The 27,226-nt window shown below is 38.7% G+C and overlaps 1 protein-coding gene across 3 annotated transcripts in view; it reads right to left on the bottom strand.

The window, feature by feature from the left end:
• The window catches only part of LOC139444767 (suppressor of tumorigenicity 7 protein homolog), a 66,520-nt gene extending 39,618 nt beyond the window's left edge, over nt 1-26,902 (bottom strand). Inside the window, exon 1 of one of the 3 annotated variants that reach the window (XM_071225714.1) lies at nt 26,752-26,902. In XM_071225714.1, coding sequence (XP_071081815.1) covers nt 26,752-26,902 — 151 coding nt within the window. Of the gene's footprint in view, nt 1-7,920; nt 8,435-26,751 lie in introns of those variants that run through there. The other 2 variants (XM_071225716.1, XM_071225715.1) reach the window with 2 other exon arrangements.
• Between the last annotated feature and the right edge of the window lie 324 nt (nt 26,903-27,226).

The following is a 27,226-nucleotide window of genomic DNA, read 5'->3' as shown; positions in this document are numbered from 1 at the left end:
TCACCAAACAGTATAGATGTTGGAATGACTGAAACTAATTAAAGTGAACCAGAAATGTTCAGACAGTCCATGGCAGATTGTCTCAACTCAGTCACTAAGTATTTACATACACAAGGAAACCCATCTGTAACAATGATGTGGCATCACTCGTGGTGCAACGATACAGCGATACAGTATTGTATCACGATATGAAGCCAACGATACAACACATCAATTTAAGACCCCTGTATCTGATACATATGATACATTTCATTACAATATAAATTGTAAAAACATGTGAATAACACCAGAAACTGTTCAAGTGCCAGTTAATGCCGATTCTCTTGTATATCATGGTAGGACATGAGCATAACATTCACACAATCTCATTCAAATCAGACCTTAGTTCTCGCAACCGCTAAACAAAGATCTGAGGACATCTCATAACGGGTCACGTCAGACTGACCTTTCTTCCGACCAATGAGAACGTCGCTTACCAGGTCATGAAAGTGACAGTCGGAATGTGATTTCTGATCATACAACTTCGAAAACCTTAACACGAGGTATTCCGATAGTTACAGGTTTAACGACTGAATCCATACAACCTAGACCATCTATTAGCCATTAGTGTAATCGCCAATTTGAAATTAGTGCCGTAAAGCTGCCTTCTGATTGGTCATTCTATTGGTCAGTCAAAGTTCGGGCAAGGTCGGTCTGACCTGACTCGTAATGGGGTCTCCTCAGATCTTTGTTTAGCCGTAGCGAGAACTAAGATCTGATTTGAATGAGATTGAACATTCACAGCGCCTTCTACCAATGTGTTTCAGCCCTACAATATCCCATCTTTGATCTCTGAGATTAAGTAACAAATGATTCAGGGTTGTGATTTAACTGTAAAAAGACAGAATGTCAACCTGTGAAATACAAGTACTGTATCGGGATACATATTGTATCGCGACCTCACCGTATCGTTACACCTCTAGGCTTCACACATACTTCCAATTTATATGCCGTTGTTTTTTTTGTGTTTTTGGGGGGTTGTTTAACGTTGCACTCTAGCAATATTCCAGCTACAGGATGGTGGTCTTTAAATAATCAACCCAGAGCTATAGATAATTAAACTGTTGGTTATTTGGGTATTTTACCCAGGGGGTTGATTTTGATTGGGTATCCACAAGTTTTAGAGGGTATTCAATGTTCTTTTACCCACCTGTTTCTTGACATTTGGGTATTTAACTTTAAACCTGTTTCGTAACAATCCCTGTAAAACATTTAAACTGACATTGTATGTGAATAGTCGTATACCCGTCTGCGTCTGCTTGTGGCTCCCTCTCCGGAAAGCAATTTTTTGTTTACAAAACCTAGCATTGAAAGAAAGGCACTATTGTTTTAATTACCAATCAGCATGATCAGTGACTTATAAAGATACAACATGTATATTGACTAGGCATGATGTGCTTTTAAATTGGCATCTATCAGTATGGTTGTCGCACAAGCTTATCTGTAAGTGAATTAGGCGATCGGCTGATACACAACAATTTTATCTTACAGTTGTAATATATGCAATTGTTTCATCTAATGGTTTATAAAATACGCATCTTGATTAAAAACATGATAAGATGTGCAACATATCGGTAGAGGCCCCGTTGGCAGTACACATGCTTTGCAAATCTTTCAATTGACCAAAATCTGCACATTGAAATCCATGTTGTTTACAAACTGGATGTCTAGTTCGAGGCATACATTTGATTGCACTATGGATAAACTAGTTAGTCCTGCCAATATGTAACTTCAGAATTCCAGCCTAGTTGGTTAAGGGTGGGAACTGGACTTTTATAGTCAGTAAACGCCCTTGCCTCAGGAAGATGAGCGAGTCAGTGACTATAACAAATACCTCAGTCAGATGTATTCCAACCCTATCACAACAGTCTGCAAATCGAGACAAGCCAAGCAAAGCAGTGGTTGAAAGCATGAGCACCAAGTCATGCCAACAGTGCACAATGACACACAATCAACAAGGGTCATCAGGAGATGACATACCCACTGGTATGGTGCAATTCAGAACTGGATGGTGGATATAAGGATGGACATGCTGATCGCTATATCCCCCTGTTTTTCAAACAAAGTGCATTATGACACACAATCGACAAAGACACAGCGTCTGAGCATCCAATCTATTTTGGTTGAGTTAGGTTGCTTGCAATCTCACTAAAATCAGATCTTATGTCTCCCTTTCGCTAAACAACGATCTGAAGACAGATCATGTCAGAATGACCTTTCACGAACTTTGCCCTCCCAATGAAATCACTAACAAGAAGTTGACATTGGCCAATCAGAAAGCTGCTTTCTCAAGCTATACAGCACTTGTCGCGACTTCTATTCCATACTGTGCTTTAAAAAATATTTTGACAGTTCTCGATTCAAAATTTGAAAACTACACAAAAAACATTCTGGAATGTCTACGAGATGTCCGATATTTTGTATAGCAGTACTTCCTAGTGTCTATGGGAAGTCTCTTCCGTTTCAAATGTTTATCCCACTGAAGCAAGAGAAAGACGATGATTTTGACAGAATCAGTCATAAAGCCCATAACTGTCATTCAGAATACCCCCATTTTAACCTCAAAGATGTTAAATGATAAGAAAACACATTCTAACTGTCACTTTTCTGATGTGGTAAGCGATGCTCTGATTGGTGGGATGGAAGGAAATTCTGACATGACCCGGGGTGAGTGTGTGCGTGCGTGCGTGCGTTAGTCCTGACTGATGCTGATTTAAAATGCTTGCCCACTGAGATACCATGCTGCAGCTAAACATGAAAACCCCACTCAGACACAGTATACACACTTCGAGCTGACTTGACCTTGTTTTGTCCCCTTAATGCCGAGTTCCAGGACTACCATTCTTAATGTCTATTGGTATTACACGGACGGTGATCGAACCACCTCTGGGGTCTCTGGGCCGACGCTCTATCCACTAGACCATGGAGGCGGTCATATTGTACAAACAAAATGATGATGCATTGTGTCAATGTTTAATAAAAGTCTGACATCACCGACATGAAAATTGGGACCAGATCTACCTAAGTAGATGGTTAAAAGTCTAATGACTTAACACTTTCTCAAGGTCAATGTTGAATATCGCCAAAATTAGTGTAGCTGCAAAGATCAACGTGTTTGTATCATTTAAAAAAAAGCTTGAAAATATTACATGTCTCAATCACACAAATACAAGTAATAATTTTATTGACTTTACATGATCCAAAACTGGGTTTAGGCCAAAACAACATTTGTGTGCCCCTTGAACCATACACTATCTGGTCTTTAGTTTCATATATGTGCACATTCACACTAACCAACATATATTTTTCTCAGTAGTTGTTGCGTTCAGTACAAAAAACTGCTGTATGAATACAGAATAAAAATTAATATTAAACAGATAAGAAATGAACATGTTTCATAAATATTTATGACTTAGTACATTTAGAGGGATGATTAACAATCTTGATGACCGAGACTCTATATAATACTTTCAAATTATACATTCTTATATTGCCTGAGGCTAATTCCAGCTGTCAAAGCCGACACATGTGTGACAAACGTGGAGACACGGAGAATACACAATAACTTGGAAAGATGCCAAGTATGATAATAATAAGGGACATGACAGTTGCACAATTCAATATACACTTAAACATGATGGGAACAAAATGATCAAGCAACTTTAGAAAAATAATCTTGATGTTATCAATCAGGAGATAAACGTACTGTGTTTTCAATGTAGAGCTAGGTTACCTGGAGATTTAACCCCGCTAAATTGAATTTGGAACCGAACATGCAGCGTGAGGTTACAAATGTTAAATTTAGCGCAGTTAAATCTCCAGGTAACGTAGCTCTACATTGAAAACACAGTATATTTATCTCCATTCTACCATGACTAAATAAAACGCGAACTCTTTGGTGTTACCAAATATACTGAGTGAAGCGGCATGGGTTGAGTCCAGTGTTATGAGTGGGTTATTGATCTGATTTACGGAATCACCGAACTAAATATGGCTCTGTATGTACTCAAGCAGTTTGTTTACACCGTAATACTTCACTTGAACATATGACAGGCATTGAAAGCATATAAACACGGCAACTTGGTAAGCTAACATGAGGTGGGCATCCCAAAAGAAAACAAAGCATGCTTTGCAAGGCTTTCGCTCAATATCGCACGTCATTATTGTGATGTCATATCGCTCATTGTGACGCAAAAGATATGACGTCACAGTCATATATAGAAAAGCGCCAAAATTCAGAGTTCTCTGTTGTCTCCAAAATGTAAATACATTCCCTTTGTAGATTTCTATCATGTCTTCTGCGCGAAATGTATTGCCACACATCCTTTGAATATTGTAGTAACCGCATCTGTGCATTTTGTAACCTATAATTGTAGATATAATTATTTAAATATGCCTACCGACAATGACTGAAAATAGTACTTTCCTATGAATATTAGCTTCCGCGGTGATGTGGCCGTCAAACCAGCTGTTTTAATCAGAGGGGGTTTATTGTGATTTAATAGCCTCTGATTGACCAATCAGAATCGAGTAAATTCCAAATTCATGGTAGAATCTCTAATTTTCTACGGCAAATGGTTGTCGTGGCTTGATATATACCCTATAGTGGATAGGTCAGCTCTAAGATGATCGTAACTCCCATACTTAAACGTAGACTTACGACAGTTATAGCACTACAATCACTTTGTGGAACGGAGCACAGCATTACTTTAAGATGAGAACCAAATGTGTAAAATAAGGACATTTCTGTGGCGACTGATAACATCACACTTGGTTATGAACAGATATGCCCATCAAGTTGTAATATCAATATTCACTTTTCATTATATATTTTGCTCATATTAAAACAGCATACTTTGTAATAAGATGATAAGTCTTAATAGTACATAGAGAGTTGCATGTTGCATGCAAGGGTGTGGAATTTGACATGTTTGATGTTTGTTTGTTTGTTGTTTAATGCTGTACTCAGCAATATCCCAGCTATGTGACGTCCGTCTGTAAATAATCAAGTCCAGATATTCTGTGATTGACATCATGACCATTGATCCATGCAATCGGGACACGATAACATGCATCAACCAAGTCAGCAAGCCTGACCACCCGATGCCGTTAGTCGCCTCTTACGACAAGCATAGTCACCTTTTACAGCAAACATGGGTTGCTAGAGACCTTTTCTTCCCTGGAAACTGAGGCCTAATGTTCAAGGAGTTAGTGAGTTTGGTTTTTGAGATATTATCACCACTGGGAACATGGGCTTCACACATTGTACTAAGGGGGGATTCGAACCCGAGCTTTTGGTATGACAAGCTAACGCTTTAGCCACTTCAGCTACCCACCACCCCCTAACGATCAAGGAAGAGCTGCCATGTGGTAGATTAGAAAAGGGGCGATTCGAACCCGAGCTTTTGGTATGACAAGCAAACGCTTTAACCACTTCAGCTAACCACCGTCCCCTAACGATCAAGGAAGAGCTGCCATGTGGTAGATTAGAAAATAACATACGGAACATAATGACCATTGTTTCTTATCACAAGAAGAATGGAATGCACTGCCCATTGATGTCAGGGGATCTGAAGATGTCAACACCTTTAGATCAAAACTCAAGACCATCCTCTTCAAAAGAGCATACGACTGAGCCCTCTTGAGCAGGCAGTATATCTGGATAAGTAGTGCTATATAAATGCTTAATTTGAAGTGAAATTTGAAAAGAACATCTTTGACCATAACAGTTGTAAATTTACCTGTCATAAAGAAAAGAGACAACAATTGTTCCAATAAAATGCCTTGAGATGATGCTGTTCTTTTGCACCTCCATGACCACATTACAGTATAATTCATGCTTAGTTTGATTTTTGCTCAATTTTGAACCTATATTTTTGTTTATCTTAAAAAGCAATTTCATATTTACTTACATTTACACATGTTATGATTGCAGGTATTTTGAAAACACCTGACCCAGCAGTAGACACTAACAGTTTTAGTCCACTAGTCTTTATAACGATAACATATAGCAAATCCCTTAAAATGGCAAATTTTTACTAGTCCTCATGATGCCTTAACTACTAGGCAGTTTGGCAAGGACTACAGGACGAGTGCCAATTTCTAACGCTGAGCCTACAACTGATCAGAGTACAACCATTACCTCGTCACAATATCCTGAAGGGATGTCAGGTGAAACAGGGTTTAACATCGCATTCAAGATTAATGCACTTATGCAGCAACATGCATGCATATGTGTGTTTGTGTATGTGTGAGCATGGCTGCTTGTACTAGTCTGGACTGATGCCGATTTTAATATTGCTAGCCTACTGAGATATCATGCAGCACTTTCACATGAAAACCCACTCAGACACAGTATTCTGACTCTGAGTCAATGTCACTTAACATCTTTTAACATCTTTTGGTACGACATGGCCGAGGATTGAACCCTGGACTTTCCGCACTTTGCCCAGACAGTCTATCACGAGACCACAGAGACAGACTATCCTGATAGGAAGTAGGGCTGGGACGATACACCAACTGTGCGATCCGATACAAATCACGATACCTTACTCATGATACCTTACTCACGAACTGATATGTATCACGATACTTGCATGTGCTCTTATCTGTGGTGCATAAGCCATCTTTTTCATACTGACTGACTGAGTATGGTTTTTACGCCGCTTTTAGCAATATTTCAGCAATATCACGGCGGGGGACACCAGAAATGGGCTTCACACATTGTACCCATGTCGGGAATCAAACCCGGGTCTTTGGCGTGACGAGCGAACGCTTTAACCACTAGGCTGCCCGACCGCCCCCATCTTTTTCATAGAGAAGATGGCCAAATACCTGGCACGCTGATGATATACAGTTAGCAGTGTGCAGTATGGTACACAACAAACGGAAATATCTAATCACTATTAACTTGCACTACTGATTAGTGTTAAGTGGAACAGTTATTAAAGATATTAAAGCAAACATTTAAAGTCAGAATTAATATTTTTTACTTAGTGTGCGACTGTGATCGATACTTGTATCGTGAAGTAAACAATTGCATTCGACCAATGCATCGGTGTATCGTCCAACTGCTAATAGTAATAGGAAGCATCATCAACTCTTTGAGAGAAAACGTTTGTTTTTTCTGTCAGGAACAAACATCTGACCTTTACAGTTATCCTCAGCCAAAGGTCGACAGACCCACTGCATGTAATGTTAACCTGGGACTATTGTGACACTGAAGTGACATCTTTATCATAACAATGGCAGTTATATCAAGCCCAATTAAGAACCACTGATGCAGTTTCCAACTCATCATCAAGATAATTATATCATTGTTTACAAAATGAAAACTTGCAAAAAACATAACATTGATCATGCCGAGTTTTTATCAGGTCTGCTTCAGTCGAGAGTCACATCACTCGAAAGATAATATTCAGACATGGTGGCACTTAAACATGTATTTATCAATGGTAACATGTGTTAGGAAATTTGCTTTGTCATTAAGGGCTTGTTTTGAAGCAGAATTTGACATCAGTTTAAGCTTTGTTTGAAAGGACTAATATGAACGACATTGAACTACCTTGCATGGATGTTGTTAGCAATGACTTCAATCAATGCTTTACACACTATTCCTTGTATTCGTAATGACATAGGGATTTAAACAAACACAGAAAAACATCCACTTTTGTTCTAGTTGCCATGGTTGTTATCTTGTCACATGAAAATTAATTAACACATTCAAGGACCACAGTGACAGAAATGGCTGCATGAGCCATTACCAATTTTTATCAATATTGGTTCACACAGTAACAAAGACAAGATTATTTGTGATATTGACGAGGTCTGTTCGATGCAGACAAGGCAGAACACAGATGCCTAATAGCATACCATACTCACAATCTAGCATGTTGTGACGTCTGCTCATACAGTGAACGACTGACAGTATCCCACACTAGCTGTAGACTGAATGACAACCCACGTCACAGAGCTAGGCAGCCCTCGTGGACTGTGTCTTTCCAAGATGGGAGAAAGCTACAGCGGCAGACGTCTGCTGAAGACGACTTCCGTAACGATATTGATGCCCTGGTATCCTTATGACTGTCACATCACAAAATTCTTAATTACATGGTCAGTTTCTCGAGTCGAGACAATCCTCCATTAGCACACAGCATCACAGAAATATCCACATGCGTCAAAGTCAACCTGCAGCCAAACAAACGGCATTGCCTGGGACATCAACTGTCAACTCCTAGCAGCGATGTCAAGAAATTGCAGAATGGACGCTGTGGTGATGGGTGACACAAATCCTGCGGAACGGAACGTTGTTGGTGGGTCAGTTAGCTGTGCTTACAGAAGGCAAGCCAGGCAACTTGGGTGTGAGCAATTTCGGCAGCATTCGGCTATAGTGAAACAGTCAGTATTCATCACTGGGAGAAAAATCAATGTAAATCCAATTGGGAGAACTTCACCGATAGAGATATAGTACCAGCTTGGAAGTGGCAAACTCGGCCATCGGATCTGCCAGTTCGACCCACTGGGGACAGGGGACCACGGTCATTTTTCCCATAGCACACGGGCGCTGCACTTTTTCATGCCTTATCATATAATTTATATCATTTATACTTAATGTTAATAGCTCAAAATTACGTCCCATGTAATTCAGAAAACAGTAACATATATATTTTTTGTCTATCATTCAAGTATCTTATTTATTATGTTTTTATCATTTAACAAGTTTAATGTTATTATATTTTAGAAATTGATGAAAATCAATTAATATATTTTATCTACTGGGAATTCTTCAAATGATTAACCTAACAGTACATTGTTCATGTTTATGTAACTATGCCAAAATCCTAAATAAGTTGAACCGAATGGAACCTCAAGTTATACTAAAGACTGCATCAGACATGACACAAAATGGTCTCTTTCCTCAAGATTCAAATTACAAGAGCCAGACAGATACAATCTCTCGGCATCATCACTGGCGCAGTTCATTGTTCTGTGCACACTGAAGTCAACAAATCACAGTCCAATCTGTCACTTTCAGGTTCACATCATGTCTTCATAATTCCTACAACTTTCCCATTACCAATGAGTTGATGAGTAGTCCACAATCAATATTGTGAAAAATTGTGAAAGAGCAAAATTTAATTTCCTGTTTCTCTATGTATGTTATATTCTAAATGTGTTTCAGATAGAGCAACATTTAATGATCAAACATGTTTGAAACGGTTACCAGTTCTAACAACATTTATTTTATAATGTTGAGACTGCTACCGCATCCTTGGGATGCAATTATTGGTCCATACAGTTACTTTTACAAATACATGGATGTTTTTCATATAAGCATCTCATAATCTATCAAAGTAGAGTATTGTATTGTACTACATTGTGTTACTGTGATACACTGTATAAAGCTACTGGCAATACCATCTACCGTATGTGACGTAATAAGCGCCCCGCTCTAATAAGCGCCAACGGCAATATTTGCTTATATATTGGCTAGTGAACAATCCCAATTAGCACCCCTTTTGACTGATAAATGTACACAAGACTTATTTAATCGTGTATAATACGTTTGTTATATGCACCCTTAATTATGGGCAATTAAATTCTGGAAAAATATATCTGTTGTATATAAACATTTCAGGCTGTTGGCATAAACCACGAAATTTACTATCTTGTTCAACTCTGTTTTTTCACCAAAATGATATTCTAATAAGAGCCCCTATTTACAATTTTGAGAGAGCCCTAGGCCCTTATTATGTCGAATACGGCATTAACATTTCCATGGCTAAAAATGTTTAATGATTAATGGCCATAAACCAGTATCAAATGTTACAGTGAAATCAATATATACATATGGCTGTGTTGGAATTAAGGGATGAATATCAAGGACTCCTTGCAATAATAAGAACATCATAACTGACTGTGTTGAGGGGATATTCTTAACACAAGAATATTATCACGGTCATAACTATAAGTACACACCTTCTTTGCCAACACTCCCCTCACTGTGAGTGAGTGAGTGAGTGAGTGAGTGAGTATGGCTTAACGCTGCTTTTAGCAAAATTCCAGCAATAGCTGTTTGTTTGTTTGTTTGTAGTTTAACGCCGCACTCAGTCATATTCCAGCTATATGACGGCGGTCTGTAAATAATCCAGTCTGTGCCAGACAATCCAGTGATTGACATCATGAGAATTGATCTACGCAATTGGGATATGATGATATGCATCAACGAAGTCAGCAAGCCTGACCACCCGATCCCGTTAGTCGCCTCTTACGACAAGCATGGTGGCCTATTACGGCAAGACCTATTTTATCCTGGAACTTCACGGGTCTCCAGCAATATCACGGCTGGGGACACAAGAAATGGGCTTCACACATTGTACCGATGTGGGGAATCAAAACCGGAACTTCGGCGTGACAAGCAAATCATCAACCACTAGGCTACCCCACAGCTCCTCCCCTTATCGTGGAGATTCTTTGCAAGAATATATCTCAAGCATCCTAAGCTGGTTTAATAGACGATTAAATGCATTGGTTGATGGCGTATAACTGTACACAAATGGCTTTGAAGGTTGCTCATGATATCAACCATTGGCTTTCTTAATCCAGCCTCGATTATTCACAGCCCACCTTCATATAAAACTGGAACAGTGAAGATTCGGGGTAGAACAGGTCTTCAGCAAACCATGCCTTCTATAAAAGGTGATTATGCTTGTCATGAGAGGTGACTAACAGAATGAGCAGTGTAGAGTGGTCAGGCTCGCTGACTTGGTTGATTCATGTCGTCATATCCCAATTGCGTAATCGATTCTCAAGATGTCTACAATTGGATTGTCTGGTCCTGACTTGATTATTTACAGACCACTGTCATATAGCAGGAATATTGCCGAGTGTGGCGTTAAACAACAAACAAACATGGATACATCTGTTAGCACTGTCCTGTGTACAAAGAATACCCTTGTTGGTACTACATGTATGTCATCGTCATTGTCAATGATTAAATGTACTTCAATTTGCAGAAACGTTCTGATAATCCAGCATTAATATTGCAATAATGTCGCAAAACATGAACCAATTTATGTTTTACAATAATTGCATCTGTACTAAACTTCAAAGTAATTAAATAAAAGTGACATATGTGATATTAAATAACCTATATTTTTCGATCATGTACCAATAATGCAGGCCCATACACGTAGATGATCAGCTAGCAGATGATACACAGATAGGGCAACAGCTGCATCTGTCAGCGATGGACATGAATGAATACCATGGCACTCTACATGCCTGCACACATGTTCCCATCACAGCACATACAACAGTCAGGATAGGACTGTGCATGCTCTGCATTAGGCTTGTTTGCAAGATTTCAATAAACATGATAAATAGAACAATATATCTAGATAGTACTTTTACTCTCTTGTGTCATGTTTAAACAAGAGTCTTCTGGAGATGACATTATCCCCCCGTCATGGTGCAATTCAGAAGGGGAATTTGGCTAATTATACCCTTTAATACTCTTGGTTCATTGCCATAAATTGGTGCCTTCAGTTCATGAAGAAAATACTAATACTGTTCAGTAGTTTTCAATATCCCAAATCATCAAAAAGCACCAGTACACCACTGGACTTATCTGTATACCAAGTTACATCCACAAATATTCAACAGTTTTTTAGTTCTGCTCCGGAAATGATCACTACCCACATTTTCAGTTAAAATCCAACTTGTCATAAAAACATAAAATAAAATAAAAAAGTAAAAGTAACCAAATCATCAAAAGGCACCAGTTCACCACTCGACCTATCTGTATAGCAAGTTTCAGCAAGAAATATTTAACGGTTTAGGTATTTTGCTCCATAAACGGAAAACGGACTAAGCATGAACAGAGATGCTGATCGCTACATTCCTTCATTTCTCAAAAAAGGGGATAATAATTAATCTTAATAAGCAACGACCATGCCTACCAGTAAATGAATCATTCCTGCATTACTAATAGATGATGCAGCTGTGACACTCGGGGCTTTGAGTGTATGAACTAAAATGAGAGCATCGTGAAAACAACAAACAAACTAAACGGAATTGTTGATTTTGCTCATGGCATTGACTATTTCAGAGTCCATGGGGGACGCAATGCTTCTGAAACTTTAAGGAATGAGTATCCAAAATTCAGTTGGTAGAATTTGCATGAGCACTGGTATAGTGCTGACAGACCAAGGGTCACAATCAGGTAAAAGGACATGATCAGCGGATCCTGGTGTGCTAAGGGACAAAACAGTGCACAGTTAACAGCGATGGAAATTGGCACCAGTCCTGTAGTCCTTGCCAAATTGCCCAAACGTTATAGTATCATAAGGATGAGTAGAAATTTGCCTTTTTTAAGGGTTTTGCTATATGTTATCATTATTAGGACTAGTGGACTAAAAATGTTAGTTTCTATTGCTGAGTTAATTGTACTGCCTTTGGACACTGCCTCTCTTTTTCGGAATCTCATTCTGACAAAAGACAAAAATATATACGTTAGTTTCTTTTTAACTTAAGTTAATAATGTCACAGCAACATCTGTTGTCATATCTTACACATGAGGAGGTTGAACATGCCAAGGTCAGGAGTCAAAGGTGAAGGCTGCACTGCCAGGTATCCACGACTGCCACCAAATATTTGATTGTTATATTCACAAGTACACACAGCGCTTGCTTCAGTACTCGCTTAAAACAGTAGGTAGTGTCCCAACGTCCAGTGCTGAGTGGTTCAGACAATATAACCAGCTGTAGATAGTGTTTAGGAAAACATCACACACCAATATCCAGTGCTGAGTGGTTCAGACAATATAACCAGCTGAAGGTAGTGTTTAGGAAAACACAACATTCAACCACAGGTAGTGTTTAGGACAATATCACACTCATTCCACTCTCTAGGTGATAAGGCCAGGGGAATATGACAACGGATATACTACCCACAGACTACTGACTCTCCCTCCACACAGAATCCAGACAAACAAGTGAAGTAACACCCAAGTCCTGTCATACATAATTTACAAGGATGAAACTATAGTAAGCCAGCTTGCACAGTCTGATTTGATACCTGAGCTGGACAAGCTGTTAGTGTGAGTTCACACCAGCCTCATACGTGGCTACTGATTGGCAGGTCAGGCATGTTGATTGTTAGGATGGATACCTATTGTTGCAGTGGTGGACAGTGGGAGGTCAGCAATTAGCAGCTGGACAGCACCAGGAAGGGTGATTAGTCTGCTGCAGACCTTGTCACACAAGACACTGGACACGAACTGGCCTCCATTGTTACTGGAAAGACATGACCAGAATATGCCACACAATGCATATTACTGTAGTCTTTGTTCATTAAAATCAATAGTGGAGTATCAGGTTTGGCTATTGTTTAGCAGCATTTCTGAAGGGGATTTAATTATCCCTCGCGGAGCTGCACCTGAGGCCTGTTGCCCTCGTCATTATCACCTGCTTGATGTTCGTAATGCTTTGATGTTCAGAAATGGAATTGCAGTTATTTCAATGTGATATCACTCATCCCTTTGTGTTGTTCAGATTACCAGTGACAGACTCCACCTTCAGCCTCTAACACCACAACTAGAATAACAAATACATGATCTAATGATATAAGAACAGCTAAAAATACCTTTAATATCTTTTGTACTGGGTAACAGTGATCATGCTAGCTTGCTAGTGCTTGTCATTTAATGACCATTTACCGTATTTCCTTGATTGCATGCCCGTGTGTATATTTCTCTCAGGCACTCTTGTCCTCCGGCGTTTAATCAAGGCCTAGCTTTTAGTTTCAATTTCCGACTAATGATTTGCTCAGTCCTATAATTTAACTGTAATTCAAGAGTTTTCTAAAACCTGAGCTCCAGATTACTTTTTGAGCAATTGAGTTTTTACTCTTGGGTTTCTATTTTAATTGGGTTTTTACATTTTTCATTGGGTAACCAATATTTTTTCACTCATCTATTCATCACTCTATTGGGTTTTTCCCGAAATTAGTGAACATTTTAGTTAAAAAAAAATGAAATAATGTTTTAAATGATTATAACTGCTTTAAATATATAGGCTTGAATCAGAAAGTAAATTATCTCCTAATTGTTTCGGAAATTAGCTCCTTTGTATGCATGCTAAAAAAGCTTCATTGAGTATTTACGCGAGCTGTTTTTATACATTTTTAGTTTTTCACTTAATGCATGCGTTTCTGGACGCAAGTTAATTGAAAATAATTTGGTTTTGAACGTGACATGTTGATTGATTAGATTCTATATCGTTGACAGTAATATGTCATCATGCTTCTTCAACTGGCCAATCAGCTTTGAGAAATACTAGAATGGAAATATGGCAATGTTGTAACATTCCCAATTACGATTCCCAAGACTTGTGTTTCTTGTAACAGGCCATGCCATGTCTCGCTTGGGACTCACGAACAATTTTCCATATTATTTTTATAAGTTTACCCTGATTCTGTCAAGTTGCAACTGATTGCTACTGTATTAACAGGGTTAGAAACTAACAGTTTTTGTCCACTAGTCCTTATAATGATAACATATAGCAAAACCCTTAAAATGGGCCAATTTCTACTAGTCCTTAGGATACCTTTACTATTGGACAGTTTGGTAAGGACTACAGGACTAGTGCCAATTTCTAACGCTGATTATATTCTTGGTGAGTTGAAATGGGGCTTCACATTGCATTCAAAGATTATTTTACCCATACAGTATGTGCATGCATGGGTGTGAGTGTGGCTGCTTGTACCAGCCCAGAATAATGCTTGTTTAACAGTGCTAGCCCACTAAGACACCATGACACAGTTTAACATGGATACCCCACCTCCACAGTATACTGACTCCGAGCTAACCAGTCCTTGTTTTAGCCCCTTAATGCCAAGCACCAGGCAGGGTAACAACAAGTACCATCTTTTAAAGTCTTTTGGTGTGATGCAATGCGGACACAGTATCAAACCACAGACCTTCTGGGCAGACACACCGTCTGTTTCGTTATGTGTTTTGTTGTATTCGAGATGATGTACAACTCAAAGATCACAGGAGGCGTCTGCTTGAAGTTGGTTTACTACGGAAGTCAGTACATGAAGTGACGTGATGTCCCATTGACATATTTGGGGACGGGATGCACAAGATGAATATTACATATCGTAACACCGTCCACTTGTTCAGGAAGATGGCCGTTCTTGTTTCAGTTACATTCATTACGCTTAAAGTGCATCCATATTGTTGGAAGATTTCATGTCAGTTAGGGAAATGTTTACGTTAATCGTGAATGAACTGAGTTGGCGAATGCGACCCACCATTAAACAAGGAACCTTATCATACTTCCAGGCCAGAATGATGAGATCTGATTGGTCCATGTGATCTTGATAAAATACTGTGTAACCCACCTTGGAGAGTAATATTTTTCTCAGCGGGGGAATAAATCTTTTACACCCTGCCACAAGCACTACAGGCTGCACGTGCATGTCTGAGAGAAGGAATAAATCCCTTATACCCCGCTTCAAAGCAAAATATCGCACGCTTTTTCCAAGTCAATGGAAGTCACGTAACAGCACAAGTTAGTCCCGAACACCTGTTTTCTATCAATTTTGAATTTGTGTTACCGTATTCGACGTAATAAGCGCCCAGGGCGCTCTCAAAATTAGAAATAGGGGGCTCTTATTGGAATATTATTTTGTCGAAAAAAAAGAGTTGAAAGATAAAGTTCGTCGTTTATGCTGACAGCCTGAAATGTTTATATACGAGAGATATATTTTTCCAGAATTTTATTGCCCATAATTAAGGGTGCATATAACACATGAGTGCGTATTATACGCGAACAAATAAGTATTGTGTACCTTGATCAATCGGAAAGGGAGCTAATTGGGATTGTTCACGCGCCGTGGGCACTTATTGAAGCGGGGTTCTTATTACGTCGAATACGGTAATTATTTTACACTGACAAATTAAAATATGTCGACAAGACAAATTTGTTGTAGCAGGATCACGAGGAGTACATGGGGTTTCATGCGTCCCTTGTAAGACTTTATACGAGCCGGGGGCAAGTGGTATAAAACCAAACGTGGGATGCATAAAATACAATGTATCCCTTGTGATCTTGCTACATGTTACATTATGGGTGAAAAATCACATTTTGACTTCTCAATATATTCTTAATCTACAGCAACTCGGGAACATAAAAATACAATTCACAAGCTTCAACTCATAAGTATTACAGAGATTCTTGACATCAAACATTTGGACTCATTCTCTGACGTACAACTGTTTATGTAATAATTGTAGTTTTTAGACATAATGTCTGATGATTTGAAAGTAGACATGTATGCTGAAAGGTTTTGAAATAATGTTTTTATTACATCACGAACTAACCTAATGAGTGAGAAATAAGATATGTTTGTACAGTGCGCACACAGGGCGATTTTTACTGAAGTAAGTTGATGTGAAAGGCTTTTATGATGTGGCAGCACAACTGTATCCTTGCACCCGTTATGTCCCTTGTCTCCTGGTGGCTCACGTATCTTGTTTAATGCTGCAATTAATGAGTGAGCATTCTCATTACCTATATATTTCTTTTTAAACAATATTCATTTCCCCTTGGTACAGTGAAAGAGGATGGACAAACAGGCATCTGTTGTTTTGCTGAGTATTACAATATGATTTAGGAAGTTGTTATTTAGCCCTCCCAGAAGAATTGCTTTGTAAATTTAACAATATGTCCTTGTACATCACTTTAGAATAATTTCAGATCTTCCCAAAAGTTGATGACAATTGTTCTTTCTAGATAAACATGGAAAAAGGTAAACAGTTTTTGGTGAGATATATGTAATATGTTATTGTTATATAAATATTTGCTCAAAGTGAAGAAATGAGGCACAGAATCAACGATATTAAGGAATATTTCTTTGTCTCGGTTGACGTTGCCAAACAGGACAGTTCAAAGGTCATATCCATTAACATAAGTAATAGCTTTCAGATCTGATCTCAGTGTAATTTGGACAAGTAAATAGGTAGTGTAAACTTTACACTGCAAAACACTTTCACTGAAAAAACAAGGACTGGCTATCGATACAGATCATAGAGAGTAGGTATTGGAAATCGTTAAGTAAATATCAATCAATTATCGATAGATATCGGAGAAGTAACTTTGAGCAAATTCGCAAAAAAAGTCCCAAAGAAATCAACAAATTTCACTCCACTGGTGAGTGGTGACATTAATGCAGGGATTACTTTGTGGACATTCAAGATATTACAAAAAAAGTTAATTTCCATCTTCAGCAATTGACATTATTGACAATCACAAGTGTGGTTGGGAAAATTTAAACTTTCTTTCATCAAAATTGTTTATGTGAGATATTATTGATGATACAATCTTTATATCGATAATCATTAATATTTTTCTGCTTTTGATGATAATTCTGATTATCAATCTATTTGCCAGCCCCAGAAAAAAACATGTGAACATTCAGCATTATCACAAACAAATTTTTCTAATTTGTGACCTATCAAATCACTGAACTATCTGATTTACGTGTGAACCAATACACAGCTTCCTTTATCACAGCAGCCCGAGCACCCAATCCACTTTGGTCACCTCCTAAATACAAAACCCAGTGGAGTGCTCGGTGAGTGAGTGAGTTGGGTTTAACGCCACCTTTAACAGTATTCCAGTTATATCGCAGCGCGTCAGCTTAATGTGGGAGGAAAGCCCGAAGTGATGCAGGTCTCAGACGTTTACCACTTGGTGAAACCAACGAGCATGGGTATGGTGCTGACAAACCTAGAAACATAATCGGAGCAGGGATTCGAACCCACAATCACAGGTTCCTGGCCTGCGCAAGGGACGCAACTCAGAGCAGTGAATCGCAGCGCCTTAGACAACTGTGCTAGGGACCAATGGATCTCCATGGAGTCGACTAAGCTGGTTCATAACCTTGGCTGCAGATAATATTTTGAGCCATTGATCTCACATATTCATATTGAGTATTGACAGTATACACTGGGTATCGACAGATTTTGTTTGGTATTCAATATACTTTTACTCCCTTGGGTTCAGTCTATTGCAGGGTATTACGTTGACTTACAAAAGTCCGGTCCAGAGGCCCCCAATAATTATTATCAAGGGTCCTTACAGGCAATATGAGGTCCTGTGAGGTAATGAAATGGTGAAGTGTACTGTATGTTTTGATAATTACTTTAGCCTGGACTGAATCAGTAATGTGGACAGTGGTCATGATGCATGGATGAAATGACAGACACCCATAACTGCTCTTGATGCGCTGTAGGTACAATAAATATTATTGTGCATCCCTCGGGAATCAGTTTATTCTTTTTCTGTATTTGTGCATTGCAGAAAACCCTGTTATTGGGTAGTTTTTCACCTATGAGTAAAATAATTTAATCTTTAAAATGATTCTGCTTAAAATGCTATTTCGGGTGACTTCTAATTTGCTTCTGTGCTGCCCCAAATGTTTAACATTAACACAGTTGTCGTATTACAGTGAGATACATGGCCAGTCAACAACTAGCAAGATGTAGCGACGTTTATGCATTATACACTGCAGTAAAGTTCATATATGTGTGGTGCCTGCATTCAATCACAGAAATCTGTAAATATTCATGTGTATTTGCATGCCAGTAACTCATTGGTGATTTACACAAATATGCAGCTTATCTGGAACTCTGTCTTAAAATTGCTTGTAACAGTAGATCAGTAATATACACCAAAGGTTAGACTTGCATAAGTCTCTTAGGCAGCAATTATTAGTCTAAATCATAAATTCAAGATTATATAAATAATAAGAACAAGTTGTCCCTATAAGAGACTGGAGTCCTTAGAAAAATATCAAGACTTGCCTATTACTAGTATTAGGAGGATAGAATTGCTACACATCCATGGACTTTTCTTTCAGTACAGCCTTGGAGCAAGGCTAACCCAAGGTGTACAAGGGAAACAGTGACTGAGGCTGTAGACATGTACACCTAGTTGGAACTGGTTGGAACTATGACGATGGTGATGATGATGATGATGATGATGATGATTATTATTATGATTACCGTGTAGTGCTGACAGACCAAGGATCATAATGAAAATAATTGTGCCCAAATCTGGAAATCAAATCAATGAGCAACCATGAGCCTCGACTGCACGGTAAGCAAAGATGCCGTTACCAGCTACTCAGACTACTAAACATGCTGAAACAACAGAATTGATGATTCTGTAACATCGCCCCTGAGATGCCTGGTCAGTCTCTGTTTTAATGTCATTCTAAATGTCACCTCATGAAAACATATTCCAAGGCTTTATATTGTAAAGAGCAGTAAGGTAGAAAATATCAAAAGGGTAGACAACTCCAAAACAATCCACTCATGGGGCCAGTGCAGAAAGGTCACAAGTGGCCCACTCTTAGTCCTCCACATAATAAAGTACTACTTTGATCGTATGCAAATCTGCAGACTAATGTTAGCATTGTCAACAAGACGCAATTTTATGTGACAGTGTGGTTAATAAATCAGTACAACAATGCTAAGCTGTTTACATAAATATAATACATTAATGTAACCAAATCCCTTTCACCATAACCTGTACAAAACTGGTCATTAAGCAGTCATATAACTCAGGTCCTGCCTTCGCAACACATTCGATAGAGGCAGGTGAGTTCACATGATACACCAACTGTGCGATCCCATATGTATCATGATACTTTGTTCACGATCCGATACGTATCACAATACTTGTATGTGCTCTTATCTGTGGCGTAAGCCATTTTTCATAGACAGGATAGTATCATAAACCTGGCAAACTGACGATTTACAGTTGGCAGTTTCAAGTATGGCGCCATGGATAAAATATATTTACTTTATCTACACTAATTTTCACTACTAATTAGTGTTTGCTAAAGTAAACATTTAAGGAATGAATCAATATTTTTTACTTAGTGTGCGACTGTGATCGATACTTGTATCGTGAAAAAAAATAACACAATCCACCGATGCATTGGTGTATCGACCCACCATTGGATCACATGCACTGGCTATCATTGCAGAGACATCAATTTGTTATCAAGCATCTTTATTAAGCATGCTATGAACAGAGAGCTTCAGTATTCCAGCAAGGACATAGCAGTCATGAGGGCTGCTGTGACATACCGCTTGCTAATGTCTCATTTTGATACCAGTAGTCAGCCATTGTGTACAACATGTCTCATCAAGTCCCTGCAAAAGAAATCTAGTACATCTACTCAAGGGACCCGTGAAGATCCGGGGTAGAAAAGGTCTTCAGCAACCCATGCTTGCCGTAAAAGGCGACTATGCTTGTCGTGGGGGGTGACTAACGGGATCGAGTGGTCAGGCTCGCTGACTTGGTGGATGCATGTCATCGTATCCCAATTGCGTGGATTGATGCTCATGGTGTCAATCACTGGGTTGTCTGGTCCAGACTCAATTATTTACAGAACGCCATTATATAGCTGGAATATTGCTGAGTGCGGCGTGAAACAACATGAAACAAACAACTTCTACTCAAAGAACGAAGCAGAATTTCAGAACCATGATAATCATGATAATAATGTAACTCTCAAGCATATCAGGGCACATTGTATTTTATGGTTTATATAATTATTGCTGACAAATTAGCTCTGTTAGGTGAAAATAATATTAAAATAATTTTGGGACTTGATGTGTTTTGAGTACATTTGCAATGAATAAAGGTACATCAGTTTTTCCATTACATGAAAATTTCAAAAGTTTAATCAGTTCCCAGGGCATGATGTTAAACTTACAAAGTAGACACAATTTATGGATAATAACATCTGTAATACTGTAAAGGCGACGTTTCGGTATAGAGACTTGACAACGGTATAACCGAAATGTCGCCCTAACAGTATTAAAGAAGTTGTTATCCATAAATTGTGTCTACTTTGTCATCCGTCAACTTCTAAGTAATGCCTGTGAAACAATGTTAAGCTTATTTACATGAAATTTGTCCATTTCTGTACGAGAAAGAAGTACAAGAAAAGATCGAACTCCAGACATTTTGCTCTCTGGGTCATTTTCGTGAGGCTTTCGTTAGGCCGAGAACAAGTTTCACATGCAAAAATAATCGCGAGATTGAGGACTTTCTCCTACTTAAAACAAAGTTCGATCAAGTTAATGTCCCCAACTAATCTTCAAGTGATATTCACTATACTGTGCTATACTATGGGAGGGTGACCGCTGTTGTTTAACTATGGGAGGGGAACTGTGGGACGATTTAGTACCCATATTCAAACTATTGGAGTGATAACAAAATGATTGCGTCTATCCAACTATCATTAAAGTTCATGTAACTTTGTTTTTAATATTTTTTAAACTAATCACTTCAACACTTTGTCACTTTACTGAACTAGACCATCATATCAACCAATGAACAAAATGAATATATAATGTCTGCGGAATAAATGAATTAATGCCACACATTGTCATGAGTTATGATCTCATTAAGTTCTATATTTAAATTCCCCAGCAGTCTTACATCATTATATCATGCTGTCAAGATTTCCGGTACCAAATCAGTCTTATAAAAATCAGATCTTTAACCTGAAATGATAAATCTGAATTAAGATCTGAGGAAACCTCTATGGAAGGTCACATCATCTGAACCCAGAGATAACTTTGATCGACCAATCCAAATGGAGGATGCAAGGGTTCTCGACGTAGATGTTTTGGCATCTCTTTTTCACAACTTTGAAATTTTGGGAATTTTAATTGTACAAGTGGAAACTCACACAGAAAATTCTGCTATGGCGCTCAGAAACGACAGAGTCTATAAAATATTCACAATAAAATCATGGCTCCACCATATATTTCTATATTTGGAAGTTGTCGTTTTAGTTCGTTTTTGAGATACAGAAATCACAAATATTGGTTTGAAAGCTTCACAGACTCGTACACAGAATTCAGAAGCCACGATGCAGATTGGCTAATTAAATAGTTCATTTGATGTGACCTTCAATGGAGGTGTTCTCAGTGTGAGTGTGTAACGGACCTTTGAACAGTATTCCAGTTATGTCATGGCAGGTCCGCCAAATGTGGAAGGAAAGCCCGCTTCGAAGTGATGCAGGTCTCAGACATTCAGCACTTTGGTGAAACCCACAAGCGAGGGTATGGTGCTGACAAAACTACAAACATAACTGGGGCAAACCGGGATTCGAACCAATAATCAAGGTTTCTGGCTTACCCAAGGGATGCAACTCTGCACAGCGAATTGTGGTGCCTCAGACTACTGGCATTCATGTCCCCCAGTGTGTTAAGATGTTCATGCAGAGAGGTATCACATTTGTGTAAAAGATCATCTTCCCGAGGCAAGTGAGTTAACTGACTATAAACATGATAATAGCCCAGTTTCCACCCTTGCCGAACTAGGTTGGTATTATGGAGTTTGGCTGGACTAACGAGTCTATGCATAGTCCAATCAAAATCGCGCACCGAAATCGAAATGTGGTGATCGAAATCACAATATAGATCTTGATTATCGATCAGATTGTCTTGACTGGGCGCCACCGTTTTGTTTGAAGCAAATGCAAATGATACGAGATTGGTCAATCGGAGAGGCATAGAAAGGACATAACTCGTAATAGCCACTGGTGGCACTACGATCGAGCCCAGGAATTCCAGCCTAGTTCGGCAAGGGTGGAAACTGGACTTTGAAAGTCAGTTAACTCTCTTGCCTCAGGAAGATGGTAAAAGATATAATTTTAATAAGATTGGTACCGAACATAATTCCATTTGTATTAAAATTTACTGAAAAAAACTGGGCTGGAAATATTCTTACTAACAGTAATAAATAACAGTAAGTGGATTTTGATTAATGCTGTTTTGCACAGTATTTCAGTTATATTAGGGCCTGTCATCTTCATCATGTTCATGTCTGATTAAAGCCCGAAGTGATGCAGGTCTTAGACATGTACCTCATCCGTAAACCCACAAGCACAGTTTCTGAAACAGAATGGACAATCCTTATATCCCCACTCTGTCAAACTAAAACTATTGATGTAACCATATTAACAGCCATTTCTCTCCCACAAGCATTTTGACTCAGTGAACGGTTACACATTTTAATGTCAGTTATAGATTTTCAACTGTCAGGGTCTAGATGAGCTACTGTACCCATCAGGCTGACCTAGTGGTCAAAGGGAGGCAACTGTGAAACATTCCAGGAACAAATGCAATACCACAAACTGAGACAAAAAGATCATTTTCATCAGATCATTTCAGACCTATTGTTAAACATTTTATACCCTTTTTGTTATCAAAGAAGTGTTGACTCACCATAAAAAGGCGTAAATAGTTACATATATTCATGGTAACAGCACTGATTTCATTTTCAAAGAAAAATAACCGTAATCTCAGAGTTTCAGATGGCCATAGGTCACCGGCCATAGACATAAAATCCAATATGACAGATGGTTTGTTTAAGTAGTCGGACTTTTGACTGATAGAAATTCTAAAAAAGTCATCACGCTTTATAATTAAACAGTGAGGGTGAGTCCTACTTACATTATCAATTTAATAAACCAATGCACAGTCGTCAAAATTTGTAATTGAAATTCGGAGCAGCGCATATCTTTGCATCACTTTCTGTAGCATAGGGAAACTGTCAGCAGCTATAGTGACTTAGTCAAGCGCTTTTCTTATTGCGATGTCTTAGGGCCAGATGGTATATATTCATCAAACAACGAACCATACTGCATTGATTAATGTTATTGTTTATCCACCATTTTGTTGATTTGACTAATTGCCTTTTGCCGTTGACTTATTACATTCCTTGGGTCCAAGTCATTGAGCTATCAACAGCTATTTGTGTCAAAATCACTGAATCTTCACGAGAAAGGGAAAATGTTTTCAAAGTCTTAAATAAAGTAAATCAGTTTCATCTACTAACTGCAGACTCGTGTTGAATTATCTTGAAACACTCATATCTTTAGAATCCCAAATGCTTAAGGAATATAATAATGCTGGTATGACATTGAACACACGCCAAATGATATCCGTTCTGTGATTGGGGAAAAAGATCAAAAGCTAGAGGTAGGTAACTGCACAAATTGGGAACAAGCTGTGCACGTTCATGTAAGGGAGGTAACCATGAATGGCTATGAGTGAGTGAGTGAGTTGGGTTTAACACCGCTTTTAACAGTATTACAGTTACATCGCGGCGTGTCAGCTTAATGTGGGAGGAAAGCCCGAAGTGATGCAGGTGTCAGACATTTACCCCTTCAGTGAAACCCACGAGCACAGGTATGGTGCTGACAAACCTAGAAACATAATCGGGCCGAACCGGGATTCGAACCCACAATCATAGGTTTCTGACGTGCCCAAGGGACGCAACTCTGCACAGTGAATCGCGGCCACCCATGCCCCCCCTTCAGCTATGAAGAAGCCATGATGGAAACTAGTCTTGTGGGTTAAAACTAGGACTGTGTGTTGGCAAAAAACCCAAATGTATTGTAATATAGGAAGCTAAAGCGCCTGACAGTGACTGACACTGATTGCGCATGTTCTACATACTAAAGTGAGTGAGTGAGTTTGGTTTTAGAAATATCCTAGCAATATCACAGCAGGGGACACCAGAAATGGGCTTCACACATTGTACCCATGTCGGGAAGCTAACCCGGGTCTTCAGTTACTGATAAATATAATTATATGATTTTGAGAAACTATTCACCCAACCACTGACTTAAGAGAGGGGAGAAGGTATGTGACACCTGGGAAAATATCTTTCCACATCAGAAATCTTTAGGTTGATTACAGGATGGATAGTGAAAATGCTAAGAAACCAAAAAGGTTATAGCATTTATCATGATATATATAGCAAAATATTAATGAGAGGACATGTTTGTTGAACTTAATCAACATTTTGAATTTCGCAGTCAAGAAGGCCTTGAGATGTCAGCAGCTATGCTGGACCTAATGTAAGCCTTTCGGTGCACTTTACATATTGCTTTGCATAATCATATAGATATGCCAGATATGCTCTCACACATCAAAGACACCGTATCGCTTGATCCCTGTTGGGCTTAGATGACAGCATGTGGAGCCATAACGGGAATGTAAACAAAGGATAAATATGCAAATGGAAAGAGTTTTCACATTTTAGGCTATTTAATCAATGAAAATTAAACAGATGAAAAACACACACAATATCTTGAAAGGACTGTGGTACTAGGATGGCTGCAAGGAACGCCTGGTAGGAGAGTGTTCTTCACTGTGGAAAGCTTCATACAACTGAGGCAGTTATATTGTAATCTTGGCTCTGATACCCACTGGCTTCTTAATCAATCAAGCTGGCAATTAGTATATTGTAACTTATCCATAAGAAAAACACACAAGTCTTCTCTTCAAATTGCCTCTAACAAACATGACCAAAGCAAATTATTACTCTGAGCCCTTGGACTGTCGGCTTTGCTGTAAGATCTATTGTTTTGGTTTGAGAATTGAATTGCACACGAACTTAAGATGCGACATCAAGCTCTGAAATTATTTCATGCATGATTTACAAACACCAGAACTGTCTCTATAGATGTTCTGTCCCTTTAACCCTTGCATCTGTAAGAATAATGTTAGGAAATCGGAAAGACTCCGCCTTTATCCCTTCTGTAGTTTACGTAGTATGCATTGCCACTCAATCCTTTTAATAACATTTCCATATTATGGGTGGGAGTAGTGCACTTTACTGGGCGCACTTTTTCAGATCCAGTTAGCGCTGTGGGGGCGTTAATTAGCCGACGCTCTACCACTGGACTACAGGCGCTATCACGGGTGTTGGATCGTAAAGATGTGTAAGTTTCCCTAAGACCAAGAACGGATGCTGGATCGTAAAGATGTGTAAGTTTCCCTAAGACCGAGAACGGGTGTTGGATCGTGAAGCGAGAGTCACCAGAGTGTGAGGCACGGTAACGGTATAACGAGACAGCGGTGGCACTATAGCGCGGTAATTGAGCGGATGGTAGAGCTCGGGCTGTGCCCGGTAAACTGCATAGTTGCCTTATGGGTTTTTGAAACGCTTAAGAAACATTCATAGTTTTCTCTTTAATCACATGAACAACTGTAACACCTCATTCACTCATGAAAGACAACTTTCTTTTAAAAACAAGCCATCATTTGACTATTTACAATTTCTGTGTGATGCCACCCCCACCCACCCCCTGTTATAGCACGAATAATTGCAATAAACATGGCGGTCCGAAAACGTATGCCATCCGAAAACCTATGATCTGTCGATATATGCTTTAGTGGAAGTCTACTGGATGGATGTCTTCCTAGGAAATTAAGACCTGTTTAGTATTATATAAAAATATGCATTTCACTTATTATATATACAAACCATGCTAAAGGACAATGACACCACAATGTCAGAAATGACATTTGGCATACTTTGTATCTAAATATTCGTGAAAGTATGTCTGGCAACATTTGTTAACAAAACATATTTCAGAACTTGAAGTAAATAAAAGAGAGTAAAGATCACCTTCACACCACATAATGAAATGGATAATGGGCATTACCCATCTTTACAAAGTGATCACTGACAAAAAACGTGTCGGTTTTTATTTTGCAAAAAAGAAAGAAATATTCTCTTGGTTGAACAAAGTTTTCATTTCAGAGTTCAACAGTTGCGTTCACACGAGGAAATATTTTTAAAAAGTAATTAAATAACTTACCATATGACAAATTCTCGTTTAGTTTGAGAGGTCCACGCAAAATATAGATGACAAACACAACAAGAACGAACCACACTGCCCACAAATAGGTCCAGGACCACGCAATCCAAGACTTAAACTTGTCAAAGAATCTTGACAGGAAGCCCGCCATGTTTCGTATGACCGGATCGGAGCAAATGACATTTTAGTTTTAAATAAATCCAAAAAATCGCAATGAATGCATAGATCGTATAATTTAAGAATATGATATGTCTGCTATACTATATCGTATCTGTTTACATTTTACAACTGATTTTCAAACGACTCTTTATTTGAATCAACTCGCCCTAAAACGAATTCCCATAAATATAATAACTATAAATATTTTATGCAGAATTAAAAATGCAGTCGTGAGTGTAATATCTTTCTTTCTTGTCAGCATCGCCGATTGCTAATTTGTTAAACAAACATATCAATAAGCTACTCGTCAGTAGGA

Source organism: Haliotis cracherodii, unplaced genomic scaffold (assembly GCF_022045235.1).
Source record: "Haliotis cracherodii isolate W230 unplaced genomic scaffold, xgHalCrac1.p SCAF_6, whole genome shotgun sequence".
Lineage (NCBI taxonomy): Eukaryota > Metazoa > Mollusca > Gastropoda > Lepetellida > Haliotidae > Haliotis > Haliotis cracherodii.
The sequence above is the reverse complement of the archived record's forward strand: the minus strand, read 5'-3'. Positions and strand labels throughout refer to the sequence as shown.